At 39.0% G+C, this 20,484-nt stretch overlaps 1 protein-coding gene and 1 long non-coding RNA gene across 2 annotated transcripts; one reads left to right on the top strand and one right to left on the bottom strand.

The window, feature by feature from the left end:
- Positions 1 to 451: 451 nt before the first annotated feature.
- cyp1d1 (cytochrome P450, family 1, subfamily D, polypeptide 1) lies at positions 452 to 4,785 on the top strand (the record flags this gene model as incomplete). Its single annotated transcript, XM_079359206.1, has 8 exons — positions 452 to 557; positions 714 to 990; positions 1,073 to 1,681; positions 2,503 to 2,626; positions 2,756 to 2,845; positions 4,110 to 4,233; positions 4,311 to 4,397; positions 4,503 to 4,785. The coding sequence occupies exons 2-8, from the start codon at positions 727 to 729 to the stop codon at positions 4,783 to 4,785; spliced, it is 1,581 nt and encodes a 526-aa protein (XP_079215332.1). The 5' UTR covers positions 452 to 557; positions 714 to 726.
- A 12,913-nt stretch (positions 4,786 to 17,698) lies between these two features.
- Positions 17,699 to 20,245, bottom strand: LOC306833901. The gene is made up of 3 exons (XR_013780428.1): positions 20,165 to 20,245; positions 17,961 to 18,149; positions 17,699 to 17,757 (listed from the first exon to the last, which is right to left on the bottom strand). It is a non-coding gene; the product is annotated as an uncharacterized lncRNA (long non-coding RNA).
- Positions 20,246 to 20,484: the final 239 nt, after the last annotated feature.

Below are 20,484 nucleotides of genomic sequence, written 5' to 3'. Positions count from 1 at the left end.
GATCTTCAACTTACCTTTGGAAATGTACTCAAAATAATTTATTTTGCAATACAACTCTCTTTCTCTTAAAGAAAAAAAAAGTCAAATACTGGATGGGAATTTTTTTTTTAAGGTATGCTCATACACTCATTTTTATTTAATTTCTTCCATCCTTGTATGCAAATATATGTCTAGAACTTGGAACATTCTAGAACAGTACGAGTGTACTGTAATGTTCCCTCTGAGGCACAGAGGGAACATAGAGGAGGGGGCCCATAGCGTTCCAGTCAGCGGTCAAATGGGCCGATGCGGTCACTGACTGGCCGGGACGTACTCTTCCTTCACACTGGGCCAAATTTGTCGCCATTTGCGTCTCCCTATTGTGAGCATGCAGCAGCTCCCTCTGCAGGGGGCCCGGCTGCTACTAAAAGGGACGTCCCTGACTAAAAGCTTTTCCAACCAACAATTTCCTGCAGACCAGATCTCAAACTTCTGCCTGAGAGTTTGGGGCCCTGCTCTGCTTTCTGTTATCTGGGTCCAAATCTATTCCTTTTTATATTTACACCATAAACTGCATGGTAAGTTTTTGAAAAATATCTTTTTTTTTACTATTTTTCTTTTCCACTGTTAATATTCTACCACACCTTTTTAAAGTCACAACCTTTTTAATTGATTACATTTGATCATTACCTCCTTCTTTTTTAAATCCCCCCTCTCTTTTATGGTGTTTGCAGTTTACTTGGCAAGATGAGACTGATGCTTGGGACTATGGAAGACAACTCCTTTGCCTCTGTGTCTGGTGTCACTGTTGCTCTGTGTCTTCTTACCCTCCTCCTGATCGCCCTCAGGGTCCGAAAAAGTTACCATAAGTACCCCCAATTAGAGCAAGCAAAATATTCCCCTCCACCTGGCCCCACGCCATGGCCTCTTGTCGGTAATTTGCTCCAAATGGGGGACCAGATTCATCTTTCCCTGACCTGTCTGAGGCTCCAGTATGGTGATGTTTTCCAGGTAAATACAATGAGAATTGTTGACATTTTTTCTGATCGATAGAAAACAAGGGTAAATCATTAAGTCTATATGTTCACTCCAGATGCGCCTCGGATCTCTGACTGTGGTGGTCCTGAGTGGCTACTCCACCATCAGACAAGCACTGGTTCGGCAAGGAGAAGCGTTCGCTGGAAGACCTGATCTGTTCACCTTTTCTGCAGTAGCCAACGGGACCAGTATGACCTTCAGTGAAAAGTACGGACCAGCCTGGATGCTCCATAAAAAGCTGTGTAAGAATGCCCTCAGGTCATTCTCACAGGCTGAGCCCAGAGGATCCAGTGCCAGCTGCCTGCTGGAGGAGCACATCTGTGCAGAGGCAGCAGAGATGGTGGAGGTGATTCAGCAACAGGCTGCAGCTAACGGGGATATGATAGGTGTAGATCCGGTTAAGGCCCTGGTAACGTCAGTAGCAAATGTTGTCTGTGCCCTCTGCTTTGGTAAAAGGTACAACTATAACGACAAGGAGTTTCTCACTATTGTTCACATCAACAACGAGGTCCTGAGGATCTTTGCTGCAGGGAACCTGGCTGATTTTTTCCCTGTGTTCCGCTACTTTCCGAGCCCATCTCTGAGAAAGATGGTCCAGCACATCCGCAGGATGAATGGATTCATGGAGCAGAGCATCAAGGAACACATTAACACCTTTGATAAGGTAAGCCGTCAGGGACAGAAATTCACAGTTTCAAAGGAAATGCAGACTTGCACATCATTCTTTTTTTCCCATTGCAGTTACTTACATCGAGGTTATAATTATTGGGAGACAAAATCACTTTCTTAGCTTTTTGTAGCTATGTATTGTTGCCATTTATTCCAACCCATTTGCTAGTATCTTGTGTTTTGATTATTGGAGTTTTAATGGAAACCTGCAAAAAAGGAAAGTAAAAGAAAAAAAAATGTAGGGGTTAAAGAGACATGTAGTGCAAAATATGTATTTATTAAAATGGACATAGAAATGTGTAAAATTTTGCATTAATGTATCTTTAGGACTAAAAAGACTGGAAAGTATTCATAGTTCAGCAAAGCCGAATGTAGGGAAGGCGTGCCTTTAGATGCTGTTTTCTTTAGATCTTTCTGAGTAATTTGTCATTTCCACTTTAATCTAGAATTGCATTCACACAGGAGTAGCTGTGAGTTCAACTGTAGCCAAAAAAATAACAAACAAGTTCCCTAGGAGGGACCTTTGTTTTTGTGCAGAGTGGATAAAATGTTTGCACGCACTCTAATTAGGAATTAGTATCCCACTGAAAGACACGTGTCAAACCATAACTGATTACTATCTCTGTCTTAATAAGTGCTGTTAATATTTTAAAAAGGGGTGTTATTATTTATTCATTAAGTTGATATGTATTAATTTCCATTTCTCTCGAAGACAACTTATTGTTGATAAAGAAATCTTGATGTTTCAATGATAACAAGATTGATTTAAGACTGACTTGAACAAAATCATTTTCTTTCATGTTTGTGTGTTTGCAGAACTGTATCCGGGACATAACAGATGCTCTGATTTCACTTTGTGAGAACAGAGAAGAAAATAAGGATACGGCTCTTCTTTCCAACTCTCAGATCATTCACACAGTCATAGACATCTTTGGAGCAGGTTCAAACACTGAAAATCTACTGTACCTCACTGATGATAAAGAGTGCTGGTTAAGACTTTAAATTGTTTGTGTTGATGTACAGTTGATTATTTGATTTAGATATGCTATGTTTTTGCAATTTTCTGAAGGATTTGACACCATCATTGCTGGTTTACAGTGGAGCATGTTGTACCTGATCAAGTTTCCCGATGTCCAGGCTAGAATACACCAGGAGATAGGTACTGTTTGAAAATGAAGATTATGACTTCATGTGCTATTTTCTCACATATTGTATGAGTATCACAATACATCTTTACAGTCAGAGAATGGTCTATGGAAAATTGCAGTAGGTTAAATAGATCAACATATTTAGATGCTCATCTTATCAACAGTGAAACAATTGATGCTATTCTAAATAGTCAAAACACACAATGTTTCCAGTTAATGATTAGCATATCACCAATGTAGCTGAAGTCTGCTCTTTGATTCAGAAAAATGTAGAGAACAAGTTTATTTTTAAATTGGGCTTCACATAAAATAGCCCTCAATTAGATGAATAAGATAGATTGAAGATATGTAAGACATAAAATAGAGATACAGATCAGATCAAATTAGCTATGAGCACAAAGAAAGTGTCCAAAAAGCCAAAAGATGTTTTCAGGGACAAGTACGTTGTAAATTCACCTCTGTGTTAGGACGTATCAACTTTTCCAGGCGAAATCAACTAAATGACCAACCTCATGCCCTTGAAGAACAGTTAGCCACTAAACCCACAAAAGATCTGTTCAATTTGCTGACGCCAGAGCTACTTTTGAAGTGGGTCGACAGAACTGTCTGTTCTGAGGCACGTTGCATTTTCACACAGAGAAGGGGGGGAGCAAGGGAGACACTACGAGGAGACAGGGTGAATCAGAACAGTAAACGAGGCACAAACAGCCTGAGATAGAAGGAAAGGTTAGAGAGTTGTTCCCGGCTGGCACAAAGGCCGAAACACGCAAAGCATTGATACACATAGTTTAACATCAATTATGCATCACTTCAATTAATTTATCATTTAACAATTCATTCTTTGAGAAGCCTTATTACCTTAACTGGAAACATGATTCATGGATTAGTCTGAGCAACATTCTTGGAACTCCAACTTTTGCCATTGTGATTATATGTGAAGTGCCCAATCATGCAATATTAGAAACTGCTAAGAAACGGAACTCAGCCTTTTTACTCTAGTCTAGCATGAAAACTAACTCTGATTCATAGTATCAATAATCAAGACTAAGAGTTATTTGATTTAATTTTAGATCAAAATTCAGGGTCCCTGCATTCAATATAGCTCCTCATTGTTACATAAAAATTAATGTGGAGCCCCATGTAACTATACTGCCTTTTTATAAGTAATTTCATTTATCCTTCTGGTACAATAAAATAACAACAACAAATGGTTGAATTGCTCAAATTTTTGAATTTCACTTAAAAAACGTTTTGTGTATGTTTCTTCTATTCTAGATGAGTACATTGGCACAGCCAGACTGCCTCTGTTTTCAGATAAGTCCAAGATGCCATTCACAGAGGCGTTCATCTATGAAGTTTTTCGTCATGCTTCATATGTCCCTTTTACCATTCCTCACTGGTAAGCAGTTTATTTAAAAGTACATTCAAATTGAAAGTGCGTTGTTGATGATGCTTGCTTTGGTATTTCCCTTTCAGTACCACGAGAAACATCACCCTGAATGGATATTTCATCCCCAAAGATACGTGTGTCTTCATCAACCAATTTCAAGTCAATCATGACCGGTGAGTATAATTATGTACATTCCTCATAACAATGTCAAATTTTCAATTGTGTATGGATGTGTTTTTCTCTTAAACTATATCTTTGATCTTCTTTCTTCCTCACAGTGATCTTTGGGGTGACCCGGACACATTTCGGCCTGATCGCTTCTTGGGTTCCTCAGGACTTCTCAACAAGGAGCTAACAGAAAAGGTTCTTATCTTTGGCATGGGGAAGAGACGATGTCTTGGAGACGAATTTGCCCGTTTGGAGATGTTTGTCTTCCTGACCACTCTGCTCCACGGGCTGCGAATAGAAAATGTACCAGGGCAGGAGCTGGATCTGAGTACTGATTTTGGCCTGACTATGAAACCACGTCCATACAGGATTATCATCTTTTCGAGGGTGTAGACTGTCAAACATGTCAAACAATTCTTTATATGGAAGTTGTGGAACATCACAACAAATTACATTTAATAGCCATTGTATTTGGCTTAACATGTCAGTGCGATAGAGCTACTGTACATTACCTCTGTTAACAGAATGGATTTTTTGTAATGGGAAATGTGTTTCAAAACCAGACAACAAAAGGGAAAAATATGTTTGTGCAAATGTGTAAGGTTATAAAATTAGCCTAAAATAGTATTAGATATGAACTAACTTTATCTTTGTGTCTCTGACAATCAAGGGTCATTCAGAGTGCTTCTTCGCCAGTGCTTTGGAACATAGAGTCCCACTGTCTTCCTGTCCCACCAGAATTAAAAAAGAAAGTAGTTTGAAAACAGCCCCTCTTTAAAAAGCCTTTATCTTAAGTTAGTATGAGTTACAGTTAAACAGTAAGGGAGGAAGAGAGAGGCTGTTTCAGATCAGTGCTTCAGGCCTCAAACCGTGTTCATGCAGGGTTCATCCTCACTCTCGGCCCGCCTCTTCTCTTTGTTTCAACTTGTCTCCTCCATATCAATTAAGAGTTCTTCAATTGTCTGTTTCAGTTCTCATCCCCCTCATGTATTCTTCCTGTCCTCATCCCCCTTCCCTTGTTCCTCCTCCTCTTTTTATTGTAGCTGCAGGCAAACTCTGTTAAGCTAACACATCTTCTATCATTTCCAAAGTCTCTCTTAGCGGCCTTCTGAGGGGTTACGCAAAAAATATATTAAGACATATCCCTTGTGTTTTTGAATCCTCTCCCATCCATTCTGTGACCTCCCCCACACTAACATTAGATATAGTGTCAGGCATCTTTCAGGGATGTAGAGAGAGAGTGTGAAGTCAATCATTTCTAATTCTATAAGCAAAATGTAAAGCATGCATAGGAATAAAAGAGGATCTAAGCAGAAACACTAATTGGAACTTCGATCCTAAGTAAAAAGTTTTAAGTCATTTTGAAAGTGTTATCTCTTTCAAATGATCATCCATCCTGAAAAAGTGTACTGGTTTGTCTTCAAAAAGATTTTACAGACACTTTAAATGGCGGAAATTGAGAAGTTAAACCTGGACCATGGATTCAGCCTTCAGACCATAGCATTTAAATTACCTGTGGGACATTTATGAATTTACCAAATTCACTCTATGATTATCTCTCTCTAATATTGAATTCAGGATTGGTATCTTAAATATTGTTATAGTTTTGCACTGCTGTTTTTTGTTCATTTTGGACACCAGTGACTAACAGGTACAGAGCAGTTTGCATTCAGGAAAGAATGGTGGGTTGATACGTAAACCTGACGGACAATAGAAAAATCTGCACCAGGGTTGGACTTGCTCGTTACTTTTTCCAATCACCATTGATAGAAGCCCTCACACCATGGACCCATCCAAATAATCTACACACCCTACAGAAAACAAAGCCAAGCAGTTCACCTGGAGGCAGTACACGGGCTAAACTGGAGAAAAAAACATGGAAGTAACTCAAACAGCAAGAACCGGTTAGCAAAAGATCTCCAAGAACACAGCCATGGATGATACAAGGTAGCCCATCATGTTCTATGAATCCACTGAGAGAGGACAATGCAGTCGGCAAGGGACCAGTCGCATGCTTGGACTGCATTAGCAGATGAGACAAAAAGAGCTTAGAGCCTCGAAGTGCTATACAGTGCTTGCATTGCAGTTTGTGAAAGAGAGAACCCAGACTTCCCAGCAGGAAGAACACCATAAATAACACAGCAGGATCAGATTGTGAACCTACAAGAGAAGGAACAGCAGACTGCACTTAATTTACATTCATAAAGTATCTTTCATACATGCTAGCTCGCAGCCCAAATGCTCATCAAAATACAAAGAGAGGAAAAAACAACACAAATTGTAAAGGAGAAACCAATATACTAGGCTGAATAGGTGGAATTCAGAGTGCTGTAAAGGCCCTATGAGCAGAGCATGCATGCATACAGACATATTTGGGGGCCGCAGTAGCCCAATCGGGAGGGTCGCCGGTTCAAGTCCCGATGCTGACCAAAATTTGGAAGTTGATTTGGTAGCTAGAAAGGTGCCAGACCACCTCTCGAGCACTGCCAAGGTGCCCTTGAGCAAGGCACCGAATCCCCACAAGTTCAGGAGCTGCAGTTACACTCTGACATTTCTCCATTAATGCATGTCCACAGCGTGTCCTGCATGTGCATGTGTGTGAGAAGCATGTCTCTTAAATAACAGACTGCAAAGTAGAATTTCCTCCATCGGGGAATAATAAAGTATATAAGATTAAGAAATGATATCAAAATTAAAAAATGGCAGCTATCACAGTCACCTAACTCAACTTCCTTGAGAAACATCTTAAAAAAAAGGAAATCGCAGAGATAATAAGATATTCTGTGAAAGAAGATGTCCCCCATTCAAAAAGAAAGGAAAGACAGAAATCCTCAGGTTGGTTCAATTTGGATGAAAGTGGGAGAGAGAAAAGGAGGTTTAAAGATTCCTTAAAACAGACTTAAAAACCTAAGGCGGGTAGCATAGAGCCCACAAAAACTCTTGGGCACATCTCCCAAGTGGTTTAAAATGCCCCAAGAATCCACCCTTATCTGCTGTCTTTGACTTTTCATCAGAGCAACCCCCACATTTTTTTCTTGAAATAATATATCAGTAGTTTCTTCAAATTGACAAATTGAATTTTTTTTAAAATTAGACACACTCAAAGCAGTCAGCCCCGACAGTGCGGGAGACAACATTTTGTGTCTGACACCTGCTGTAGTTAAAAGAAGAGTGTCTTAATTCAACCAAGGCTTGGTCTCACTGTCTGAGTAAATTTAAAGGGAACTTGTTTGCAAACACTGCTGACTGTCCTCCCATTCTTAAAGGCTTTTTCTACATTCATTATATAAACTTGCTACCATCATGTTTTCTGATTATTACATTTCTGTTAGTGTTACCTTGGATAGTAGTCTGATATAGTCTTTATGCTAGGTGTAAAAGTTACTCCCACGTGCAGCTCAAACAGGGCTAAAGTCCAACTGATTGGTCAAAAGTTTCAGCTCTAAATTGGACTAAATGTGACACTCGGGCATATGCCCAGCTGGTGGAATAGGCACCAGATCTGCCAGAACAGAAGAACTCTGGGATACTTTTGACAACTGCATAAGCTCTGGAGAGCTACATCTCTAAACGGGAATATCCCTCTTGGCTCACCAGGGACGGTTCCTTACCCTCCATAACCCCCCTCCTATTTGATACCACACATCCCAAGTTGACAGAGATCAAGCAGGAGGTTTGCATTGGCACAATCTATTCTATCAGACATCAGCATAATTTTTTTTCGTGGTGTTGGTTGCAATACGCATGATGAACTTCCTGTCGAACCACTAAAGAGCACCAGGGTTTCCTGGTTGCATTGAACTTTCCTGACAAAGCACATTAAAACCTATGAAGAGGTGGCCAAGCAGTTTGGCTCGACCAGAAATTGCCTACGGATATGTATCACACTAGTTAATATCCTTTGGCCTTAACGCCATTCACCTCATATTGTTCCATTGCTTAGTGGAAACTTTAAACGCACTGATAATATTGTCATCCCCGAAATATTCACCCAGCCACTAAGAACAATGTAAAGTACTTTAATGTTCCCCAGGATTGTTCTGTAGGGCTACATCAGGTCAACTTGTCTGGTATGTTGGTTTAATACAAGATAGTTCTTTAACTCATCACTTTCATGTAAGTCTTAGCCATACTTTGTGGTTTCTATTGCTAGTTTGTAAATCTTGACATTTTTCCAAGCTTACTCATTAACCGTATACTGTCCGTTATTCACACCAGTGTGCTTTCATTGTGATCATGCAAGCATGTTGAAATTGAATGAATTCAAAATGTTTTTATAAACACATTAAATTAAAAATGTTTCAAGACATCTTATCCTCTTTATATTTTTTAGACAAGGAAATAGTAGAATTAGTTGACTCTTTTTCAAGTTAATTACTGTGTTGTTTGTCTTCTCCCAATGATATGTTTGCGTGTTAAATCTTAGTCTTTATATTGTGACAATAAAGTGGAAACTCTCGACTTTGATGTGTTTGCCCTTGTTCTTCTTTATCAGACTCTTCTTGAGTCAAAATAGTCAAAAACAGCCCTAAGCCAGGCGAAATCCCCTAAGCCATTTACTGTTTCAAAGAAATCATTGTCAATTGGCCTGTGTGTGGCTATTTACACAAATCATGTCCAGTGGTAAATTGGTTTGCATAGATTAATTAACAAAACCCACTCAGAGAATGAGAACTCAGCCCCCTCTCCTCTAGCTCTCAGTGTCTTTGTTTTCTAGTCCACAGAGCACAGTATGTCTCAAACTATAGCCGACATTAAAGAATAACAAATCACTGTGAACAAGTGCTGAGAGGACTCTGATCTAAAGCAGCCAATAACGCGAAGCACGCAAAGCCAGAAATCGTGGCTCTAATGTGGCATAGTACTTGTGAGGCCCTCTTTACAGACTAAAAATGCTAAACAATGAAGATTTGGCCCACATGCAGACAAAAAAAGAACTACTTATAGAAACGGTTCACGATTCACAATCAGAGTAGACATGCCTCCCTGGCTCAAATAAAGATTGGTTTATAGGCTTCTGATATATGGACACCTACAAATTGGTTTCTTTTAAACATTTAGTGTCTTCATCTTACAATGGTTCTCTTTAACTCAATCATGAATCTTTTTTTTTTTGTAGAACCCAAGCCTGACTGAAAAAACAAATATGCAATAATAGCAGAGCAGGGCCTTTGCGTGTGGGAGTGTTGGTTCCCAGTGTTGGGACATGACCTTGCAACCGTATAGGAACAGGTCGGAACCCTGGAGACTTAACCTCTCAAGCTCTAATGGGCAACAAACTCGCTGCCTTTTTTCATAAACAATAGGAATGCAAATTGAATGACCATCTGACTTCCATTTGCCTCTTCAGTTACATGTGGGGCCCTGTACTAAATTGTGGGGGCTTTTTACCATAGAAGTATGCAGGCAGCTCCCATTAACAAACTGCACGCAAACCCATGAACGCAACAGTGAGTTTACCTATAGTGATGTCACCTCAGTAGTACTTTTACCCCTTCAGTATTTCAGTTTTATTTTTCTGCTTCTATAGTACGTTTTCCATTTCCTTTCTGTCTCTTGTTACTGACTCTGACCATTTTTGGAATAATGTATTCCTGTAAGGGTTGAGAAAGAAATCTCACTTCTTAAGCTGTATTAACTATTGAAAATCTTCTTAGATATCTGGAAAATGTCGTGTATGAGTTGTTTCAGCTGTGCTTCAACTGCAGATGCTCACAGTAAAGAGACACTATTTGATGAAAAAAATACAGAAGATTTTTAATGTAACAAGTTGACCAGTACTTATACATGGCTTCTTTTGATACTTTGAGTTAAGTATGATTAAGTATCAGGAAACTAAATAATATTTACAGTGATATACATGACTAATCAAAGCAAACAAGGCCATGAGCAACAACACTGAGTATTTCTGAGCTATTGTTAACCACTGTTGCAACTGCCCCCTATCTTGATGTCCAATGAGGCATATAAGAGCGTAAACATTCTTTGTGGAAAAGATTCACAGAGAGTGATACATTAAAAAAAAACACAACAGAAGACACGTCTTACACAAGATCAGCAAAGACATACAGAAAGGCTACATTGTCCACCTGGGTTGCCGAAGATCTGCACAAACGGAAAGTTCCTTACAAGTCCAAGATACATTTCCCCAAGAGTCAATAAAGTATGTTGTATCGTGTGTTATATTCAACATAGGCCACTCAAGAAATTGCTCTAACGATGATCCAAATGTAACACCTTTCATTGCATTATTGAACCATCCATACAGTTTCAGACAAAAATTCAAACATCATCCTCCTCCACCGTCTGTCCTGATCGCAGCTTCATGATCACCTGTTATGAAAAAAGAAATGGATTAGCTTTTTCTTCAAATTTTCTTTTAACATAGAAATTATATTTTTGGAACTGGCAGCGGAAAAGTAACAGTGACAACAAGCACCTCTTTCAACTGGGCTATCTCTTTGCTGTCCACATTTCTCTGAGCATTGTTGGTTATGGCTTTCACTCTGGTTGCATAACTGGAATTTTCAATAAGTCCAGGTGTTAATTAGCATTCAAATAATCAATCTATCAAATCTATCCTCTCTTCTTTTATCTCTTACATGAGAGATGTGAGCGTCTCATCCAGGTTGGATTCTGAAGGAGAAATGTTGACGATCATGAGGGTTTTGGCGTTTCCACCCAGGGAGTCCTGCATCACCTGAGAGAGAACGAAATGCAAATATATCATTTGTTAGATGCTTATCTCAGGGTTAAAGCTCCTAACAACACAAATAAAAAGTACAAGCAACTTCCTGACCTGTGTCAGCTTGCTGTTTCTGTACGGTACGTGTGGCAGTTCAGCAGACAAAGCTGAGATCACATCACCCAGAGCGCTCAGAGATTTGTTAATGGAGTTTGCCTCCTGCAGAGAGGAGAAGAGGAGAGTGTAGAGAAGCCATGAGAGATATCTGATACTTTAAATCAGCTTTGTAATGACAGGATGAGCCAATCAAAATATAACATGTGATTTAACCTTTAGCTGGTGGTCTTTGGCACCAGTCTTAGCTGCACGCTCACTGCCTGCCAGGTCCACCAAACTCAGCTTCCCGGTGCTAACACTCCCGTTGGTCAGATTCCTGCTCTCCACCATGATGCCAATTATAAGATGGGAGCGGGAACTCTCCAAATTCATCTCTTTGGAAACAGACACAGAAAGAACAGCTGTGAATTGACTTAGGTCATTGATATTGTTGTTTTTGTTTTTTTGTTTCTGTTCTATCAAATACTTCATGGACATCTGATTGATGCAACATTATATATATATATATATATATATATATATATATGTGTGTGTGTGTGTGTGTGTGTGTGTTCGTGTGTGTATATATATATAATAAACTGATGATCATGATGTTATTGATAAATGATTTCATCTATATCAATCTAATATTATACGTACAGAAAAAAGCTGCAAATCTTCAAATATAGATCTTTTTCCCAGGTTAAGGTTTTTTCCAGGTTATATTATTATTATTATTATTATTATTATTATTATTATTATTATTATTATCATCATCATCAATAATAATAATATTAATGATAATAATATATTTAATATTATTTTTATTTATTAAATATTATATTTAATTTATTGATTGTATAATTTAATCAATAAATTATTTCAGCTGTAAGCAAGCAGTCAATATTACTGGTCAAACAAAAGTTACCCATGAAAATATAGATATAAAATGTGACAACTCATTTATTTGTAATAAAAAAATGTTCCACCTATCTTCCCATAATGTTTGAACGAATAGAAGTGTGTGACCTTGCCAGTATCCATCATTAACTGACTTTACTGGTATTTAGTTTAGTTCTTTATTTTAGGGGCTCCAAACTTTAACTTCATCCTTCAGCTCTGATGACTTGAGAGCATCTAGAGAACAATGTTGCTCCTCTTTATCCTCTGCGCTAATTCACATATTGGCAATGCTCAGTAATGACGTCCCTTCTGCCGCCCCCTCACACTGACTGTGAGTAACAGGATTAATCCAAACCATTTAGCAGGGCCCAGTATGAACTGGGCACCATGGCACGGTACAGCGGACTCACTGGTGGCGGAGATGTGTCGGTTGGCGCAGGCCTGCTGGAACAGAGCGTAGAGCTCCTGAGCGCTGGAAGCCTCCTTTGTCTCTGCTCCTTGTGCGAACACAACCCCCTTTCTGTTCCTCTTGATCTCCACCCGCCTGGCCTGGCCGTGGGACTGGGGCTGAGCATGGGCCTCTCCAGTCGGGCTCACAAAGAGATCTTGCAGTCTGTCGTTGTACAGCTCCAGCATATAGGCAGAAACCTGAGGAACAAGGAGAATGTCAGGTTTTTATTATTCAATTTAAATGTATGATGTGTCCCATCTCTCGAATAAGATTAGATCTTAGTTACCTTGAAGTTAAATTTTGAGCTGTTCTCTTGAATGAAATCAAATATGGCATTAAAAGATCTTGGCATGATCCCCAGGTTCTTCTGCTCCTTGTCCCCTACCATGGTGAAGGTCTTCCCTGAACCCGTTTGGCCATACGCAAAGATACAGACATTGTAACCATCAAGAGCCGACTGGATGAGCCTGTGGGAGAAATATAGCTCAAACTCTTGAGCTTCACATTTCTCTGTTAACCTAAAATCACAAACCTCTCATTTGCACCCATCAGTATGTTTAACAGTGTGGCTGAAACAACTGTCCTTTTTGGTGCAACTTCATAACTTTATTGTCACAAAGTTGGCAGATCAAATCAAACTTTTGTGTTTGTTGTGTTGGTTGTATTATGTGTTTTGGTATATTATTAAACATTGTGCTCTGTCCCTTACCTGTGGGTGTCGTGAAACAGGTCTTCCTGAGAAGCTTCAGCACTGAACACCTTGTCAAACTGAAAGTCTCTCTGCCCACGCAAAGTTTCAACAGTGACAGAGAAATCATCGATTTTTTTCACAACGATAGCTTCATCCTGATCCTGTGCAACTTCAGTTCGGCTCACTGGTCGAATCCGACAGAATACTCGGATTTTACCTAAGAAACAAATAAGAAAAGAAACACGAAGTAAAGAGTGGGATAACATGAGCTCATCGAAGCATTACCACTAGAGCTGGTTAGCTTTTACCTTTCATGTCCTCTACCATATTGTAGTACTTCTTCCTCAGTGTCCTTTCTGAAGTGTAGTTCTCAATTATTTTCTTATTCTCCTCTTTAACTTGCTTCAGCTTGTGAGAAAAGTGTGACAACACACAGATAAGTCTTTTATAGTATGCATAAGGGGGCAGACTATAGTGAATCCAGTGGCACATGGTAGCCCAATATATTAATGTATCAGCGCCATTGGAGTTCTGCTGGTAGGAAGGTGCTCTGTGTAGAGACTCCTTGGGAACTGAATGCATAATGAGCCGTGTAAAAGACCAACCTGTTCCTGCAGCAGGAGGAGTTGCTGACCAACACTCTTCACTCCCTCTGTGCTTCTGATCGTCCCTTTCCCCAAGATGTCCTCTAGTTCTGACACTTCATTACCGTCTGAGCAAAACAGAGACTATTAATACAACTGATTTAAGTGATGCACCTAACACTCAGACAGAACCATACAGAAGACTTACAGTATTACAGTGAATAGTTAAGTTATTGCTGAATAAATATTGTGCATTTAAATATCTATTTATATAGAATGTTCTGATTCAAATGATTTCAGATATCTTGTTACCATATATCTCAGGGCTCTCTCCAGTTTTGATGCAGTCCAAAGCCAGTAGAGAGACCTCAAATCCTTTAAGTGTTTCTCGTGAAGACAAACCTGTCTCATGTCCATCTAAACTAAAAAAAACAAAAAAACACGAGGATCAGCTGTATGATTCACTTCTATATTTACTGATATTGAGACAGTCATTCATTTTTAAATGTTTAAAATGTCGCCATAATTACTAACCTTTCTTGGTCAAGTGTTTTGCCTTCTCTTTCATAATTGTCTTCACGTGACACCTGTAGATGGTCCAGTTGATCTCTGACTTCAACCAGAGCGACCCGGTTCTCCCTAATCATTTGATCCAGAAGAGCTCTGGTCTCAGCCGCTGCACTGCAAATAGCATGAGCCTATAGAATACAGGACGAGTCAGCAAAATAAACAAGGTGTGTTACTTCTCTGTTACTACTTTCGTAATTACACACATGAAGTGTGTAGTATTAGTAGTTTTAATAATAACAACAGTATTAATAATATAGTTTTTTATAATGTTGAGCAGCACCTTGTGTATGACTGTGGGGAGCAGGACACTGCAGGGAGGCAAAGGGACAAGGGGAACAGGGCTCCTCTCTGCCTCCAGCAGTTCTGTGAGCTCTCTCTCCTTCTGGTACAGACTCTCCTTCAGCTCCTCCAGACGGGCTTTGGCCCCCTCCAGTGGCTGATCTGAATCATTGCACTCCTATGTCAATAACCAATTTAAAGGCTCAGTGCAAAAAAAATCCAAAGGAAACTGTTTGTTTTTGTCTGCTGATGGTTGATTCACATGCTCCTGAAATGTGTGATATCATTCAAATATTGTTCAAGCATATTTAATGTGATAATATCTGATCATTTTCTCTACATTTACTCCCCAAGACATTGTAAAAGCAGGATTCCTTTTGTGATCTGCTGAAATATTCAATGGGCTTTATTAGCATAGAAAACATATATTAACATTGCTAAAGCTTAGTAAAAAGTAAAACACAAAATTATGTACAATATAAGAATAAACAAAGATTCAATATCAAATTAACAGAGCTGTGCAGGTGTACTTTTTTAAATACAAGAAAGTAAATAAAATAAAGTAATACAATATTAAAAAAAATGAATAATACCACAGTTTGTTGTTGTGCAGACAGGTCTTCATTCTTTGAGCGTTCACCTTCCTTTGAGGCTTCCTCCCGCTCCTGTGATAAAACCATCAACGTCTCTTGGACCTTCCCTACTTCTTGTCTGGCCAGCTGGAGTTCCTGTATTGCTGGTCAGGGTCACAGGAAATAGTTTTAATTTGCACAGGCAAGGGATTTTTGCAAGTCTATGAAAGTGTGCTAACTCACTAGAGGCCTGGTGGTTGTGCAGGATATCCAGCCTGCTGGAAAACACCTCCAACATTTTGCTCTGAAAGGGAGACAAAGTTTATTCAACATTTTTGTAATATAAAAAAATAAAACTTTGTTCTCAAATATGACCACAAGGCGGAGCTACAGTTAAGAGGAAGTCGTTTGAGTTTGTAAAGCCAGCCAGTCTTTTTTCCAACCTTTTCTCTGTGCCACTGCTGAGCATCCTCTTTACTCCTCCTGCTCTCGGCTCTCTGCTCCTCCTGCAGCTGCTCGATCTGTGCCGTCAAAGCCTGCATGGAGGAGAACCAAGCAATAAAAAGGAATACTTATAAAAGAAGTAAAGCGCTTTAATGGTTCAGCTATAATCTGTGACATGTGCACCAATATGACCATCTGCATGAACAGTGTGCTACTTCAGATACTTTAATAAAAAGAGAGGAAATTGCAGGAAGTCGGTTGGATTTGAAAAATAAGACTTAACTGTGACAGAAGGGAGAGTAACCTACTGACAAACAAACATTACTGACCGCAACTTTTCTCTCCCAGTCTGCATTCTTCTTCTCCACCTTTTCCTGATAGACATCTAGGATTCTCCTTAGAGTGTTTAGCTTGTTCTGGTAGTGAGATCTGATCCTTTGCACAGTCCACTCCTGATTGCACAATAAGGCATTTGTTACTGTTCATATGAGCAATCTCATATTGAGAAAACACACTCACCTGGTTCTCTCTGGCTGTGACCTGAAAGTTGTCTTCCAGCTCCTGCACCATTTCCAGGTGTCTCCTCTTCATTGCTTCCATGTCCTCCGCTATCTGTATAAGTAATGTGGAGAACACACAGACACACGGCAAATATATATTAACTGGTCCCCTGTAGCACAGAACGATCAGATGCCCTCGAGGGTCAGACCAGCAGCACCAGGGCACCATGTGAGAGTGATGAAGAACACAGTGTCTGACACTGGCTTCATTGTTTTTTGTGTGTAATAACGATCAGTGAAACACAGCTTTGATTCACTTTTCTAAAAGTTTCATTTTCACAACTGTTGTTTTACAGTAATTATTTCTGGAGATATTTAGTGATTCTATGTTACTCTTACTTTCAGTAGAAACCTAAAGATGTTGGAGACACAATATTTGATGTAACCTGAGCGATGCAGAGTTCAGCTGACTCGTATGGGATGTAGATCTTGATATCTTGCGACCTCTCTGATCCTGCAGCCTGAGCTGCATCACTGCTGTCTGACAGCTGAGATTCTGACAAACCTGCAGAAATAACAAACTGTTAATGGCTATAGTGTTCAGAGCACATGTATAAAAGTGATCAGCCAGGAGCAGCTGGCTTTACTGCCTTAACATGAACAACTCCAGGTCCAACTTTCTTGCTCAATATTGCTTCATCTTTTTACAGCACCTTGGTTGGCCTCTTGTCCTGGGTGCTTATCGCGATCGGCTCCAATCAAGCGCCTGAACGCGGCCCACCTCTTCATCCACGGTGTTTTGTGATGGATGACAGCTTTAACAGTTAAACAAATGCATGGGAACAGTTCAGGGAGTGGAATATGAAGTAGACAGGGGAGAGTTAAAGTAATAGCAAGTCTTAACACATACTTCCTTTACCTCATTCTTTGTAGTAGAGTTAATGTGCTGGGTAATTGAAATAGCACCAAGATGTACCAACATGTAATAATAATATGATACAGATTTATCTGAATCAAGATCAAAGATGCATTTGACTGGTGAATAGTTATGTGATATGTGAGACTGTACTGCTTAGCTCATATTTCATTCTTGTGTGTGTGTGTGTGTTTTAACCCTGATTGAGCTCTAAATCTTCACTATAAAAAGAACTAACACATTTTACAACTGGAGGAATTCAAGACAGTTATTGACAATTTTATTTTCCATTTTTTCCCATGTTTATTTATGCTGCATTAATCATTTATTTATATGACAAGTTTTCAAACAAATAAAACACAAACATCTCAATTCATCTTTTAACATGTATTTATTAGATTTAAAACACGGTTTACATCTTTATGATTTAGTTATGACGCTGTGTTATCTAAATTGAATAATCTTGACTTGCATTCTTGTTCAGATTGGTTGTTTGTTTTTGTATATTTAAAAACAGATTTATCCTTTAAGTTTATCTACAATATTAAAACATTCCATGAAATCTTTCCCTCTTAATACGACTTTCTCAGATATATCCCACCCTCTCCCCTCTCTCTTTCCTCATACAGGAATGTGGGCGTGTCGTCATGCTGATACTTTCCTCCCAGAAACACCTTTTAGTAAAGAAAAAGAGAATATGTCAGGAATTACAGAGAAAAGTTGGAAGGAAAAACAACTCTCATCTGAAGGTGACCTTGAATGGTTTTGTATGGTTTGTGTGTGTGTGTGTGTGTGTGTGTGTGTGTGTGTGTGTGTGTGTGTGTGTGTGTGTGTGTATGTGTTTAGGGGTAGGTGGAGAGGTTGCTGTTGTTCTAACCTGTGGATCTTTCCTTGTATTGCTCAAATTGTGTGTTGTGAATTATGGGACATGGCCTCTCTTCCTCCAGCTCTGGTACACTGCCTGGTAAATCCTCTGGCACCAGTGCTGCCACTGGGACCCGTCCAGGCTGCAAGGACACCACAGGGTCCTCAGGACAGTTAGACCTGTTAGTCGGCTCCCAGGCGCCTGAGAAGAGTCATAGTTATGGTGCAGAAAAATCAAGCCTGAAATATTTTAACTCCTGCATTCCAAACTAAGAGGACACTATTGATGCTGGAGTATGGAGTATACAAAGATAAAAAATAATAAAGATGAAGATAAAGATGAAAAGATAAGAACGTATGCTTAAAATAATCTACAGTACAAACTGTTTACAGATAAGGAACCATCTGGACAGAAGATGGCAGATGTTACTGTGACTTAATACAGGCATGAGGCCATTGTAACCAGCACACCTTTTGACATTCATTCATTTTGTGGAAGAAACTACCTGCTGACCTGAAGTCTGTAGAAACTGTAGAACTTTTTAAAAGCTTTTTTTCTTTTCTTTTTTTTTAAAGGATTTTGTATTGTGTTTGTTTATCGTTGTCTTCTGCAAAGCACATTGAGCTTACGTTTGTGTGAAATGTGCTATAATGGAGCTAAATCAGGGCCAAAAGTTATGATCATGTGAAAAAAAAATTGAAACTGAAAGTTCAAGTTTGGAGCTTGAAATCTGACAAATAAATCAATGTATTCAAAATAAAGATAAGTCTACTAACAGTTTTTCAAGTTTAACATGATGTTGATTCAATTCTGTTTAGCACGTTATTTATTTTCATTTTCCAATTTCTTACATATTTTAATATTTGTGGTCTTTTTGCAGTTGCAGATTTTAGGTTTCAGCTTCAGATCCAGATTTTTACAGTTTCAAATCATTTTTCTTTTTGCTTTCATTTCTTTTATTCACTTTCAGATTGCCAGTTTGAACTCCTGTTCAACTCCACATTGCAGATGTCATAGAGCTCACACAGCAGATTAACTCAGGGAGAGAAATCCTTTTGTCTGCCTCTCCAAGCTACTTTACGCTACAATTTTCTCAACAGGAAAAACAGAACATTTTCAGATGGTATTTCTTCAGTTTCAGACTTTTGGCCCTGATACGGTGTGGGGGCGTGGCACCAACTGAGAGGGGCATGTAATCATGAGTGACAACTAACAAAAAAGGCTCTAATCACGTTGCCTTCATCACTTTCTATTAGGACTGGATCTAAACAAATAGATTTTCTGATTTAAATCGATTCTTATACCTGACATCGATATATTGCTATAGTCCCTTTCCTCCATCCATTGAAATCAGTTTTTGTGCTGCCTGTTTGCAGGCTGTCATGCTTCAGGCTGGGTTTTCACATTAACCCTTACATCACGTCAACTGATCGCAAATTCGGCCTCTGATTGGTATACAGACCGACACAAGCGCTAAACAACATTTCTCCTTCTGTGTTAGCCGCGTGAGCTAACTGATGTTAAACTTTGTTATACATGAATTAATCATAGTGGGTTACATGGGCCTAGGCCTTCTTTTTCACTCATGATTCCATGCCCCTCTAAGCTGAAAGAGAAAAAGACTGTTTGAAACTGTAAAAATCTGTATCTGAAGCCCAAACCTGAAATCTGCAACTGATAAAAATATGTCCTCAAATATTATAATATGTATGAAAGTGAAAAATGAAAATAATTTATTAAAAAGAACTGAGTTAAAATTCTCTTGAAAAAAAGTTTTTGTATACCCATTTTTATTTAGAATACATTCGCTCCATACTACCAATAAAATTGAATTGAATTAGTTTCTGCAACAGCTGTGGTGGCTGTTATGCTAATAACAGTAAAGATAACATTGCATGTGTTAGTCTTTTGTGCGTGCCTTCTATTATGGTTTTAGTGTACCTAGTATACCCAGATCTTCAGCCAGTCTCTGGCAGGAACAATGTGTTACGTTTGTTCTGATGCTCTGAATGCTCCGCTGCTTTACAACAGAGTCAGCCAAGCAGCTGAAATATTTAAACCATGTCTAGCTTCACATCTTCCTGCAACATGTTTAACTCTCAGAACAGCTTCCTCTACAATATATAATCTGATTTCTGATACAGAAATCATTGTAATTGTAAGGGCATCATATGCAAGTGAATAAAAGGGCATGCATTGAATTGTTTTAGACTCACGTTGTTTGCCTGCAGGAGCCACAGAGTGATGTCTTCCTACTTTCTTTCCCAGAAAGGTCAGCGAATAAGATCCACTTTCAGCTCCAGAAGAGTTCACATACATTGTGAAGTTACAGTGTGTTTCCTCTCACTTCTGAAATTGCGTTTGAACTTTGTTGATTAAGAATTGAGATGAGAACTGGCTAAAATCTGCAGAAGTAAAAGGTTTACAAAAAACTTGTAAATAGAAAGGCAAAACGTTTTGAATAATTATAAGAAAAAAGCAAAACTGAATTATGTCTGCAGTTTGAACTCCTGTTCAACTCCACATTAGTTGCAGA

The sequence above is a fragment of the Symphodus melops genome (genome assembly GCF_947650265.1).
Source record: "Symphodus melops genome assembly, chromosome: 1".
Classification (NCBI taxonomy): Eukaryota; Metazoa; Chordata; class Actinopteri; order Labriformes; family Labridae; genus Symphodus; species Symphodus melops.
This window is presented reverse-complemented; position numbering and strand designations above follow the sequence as displayed.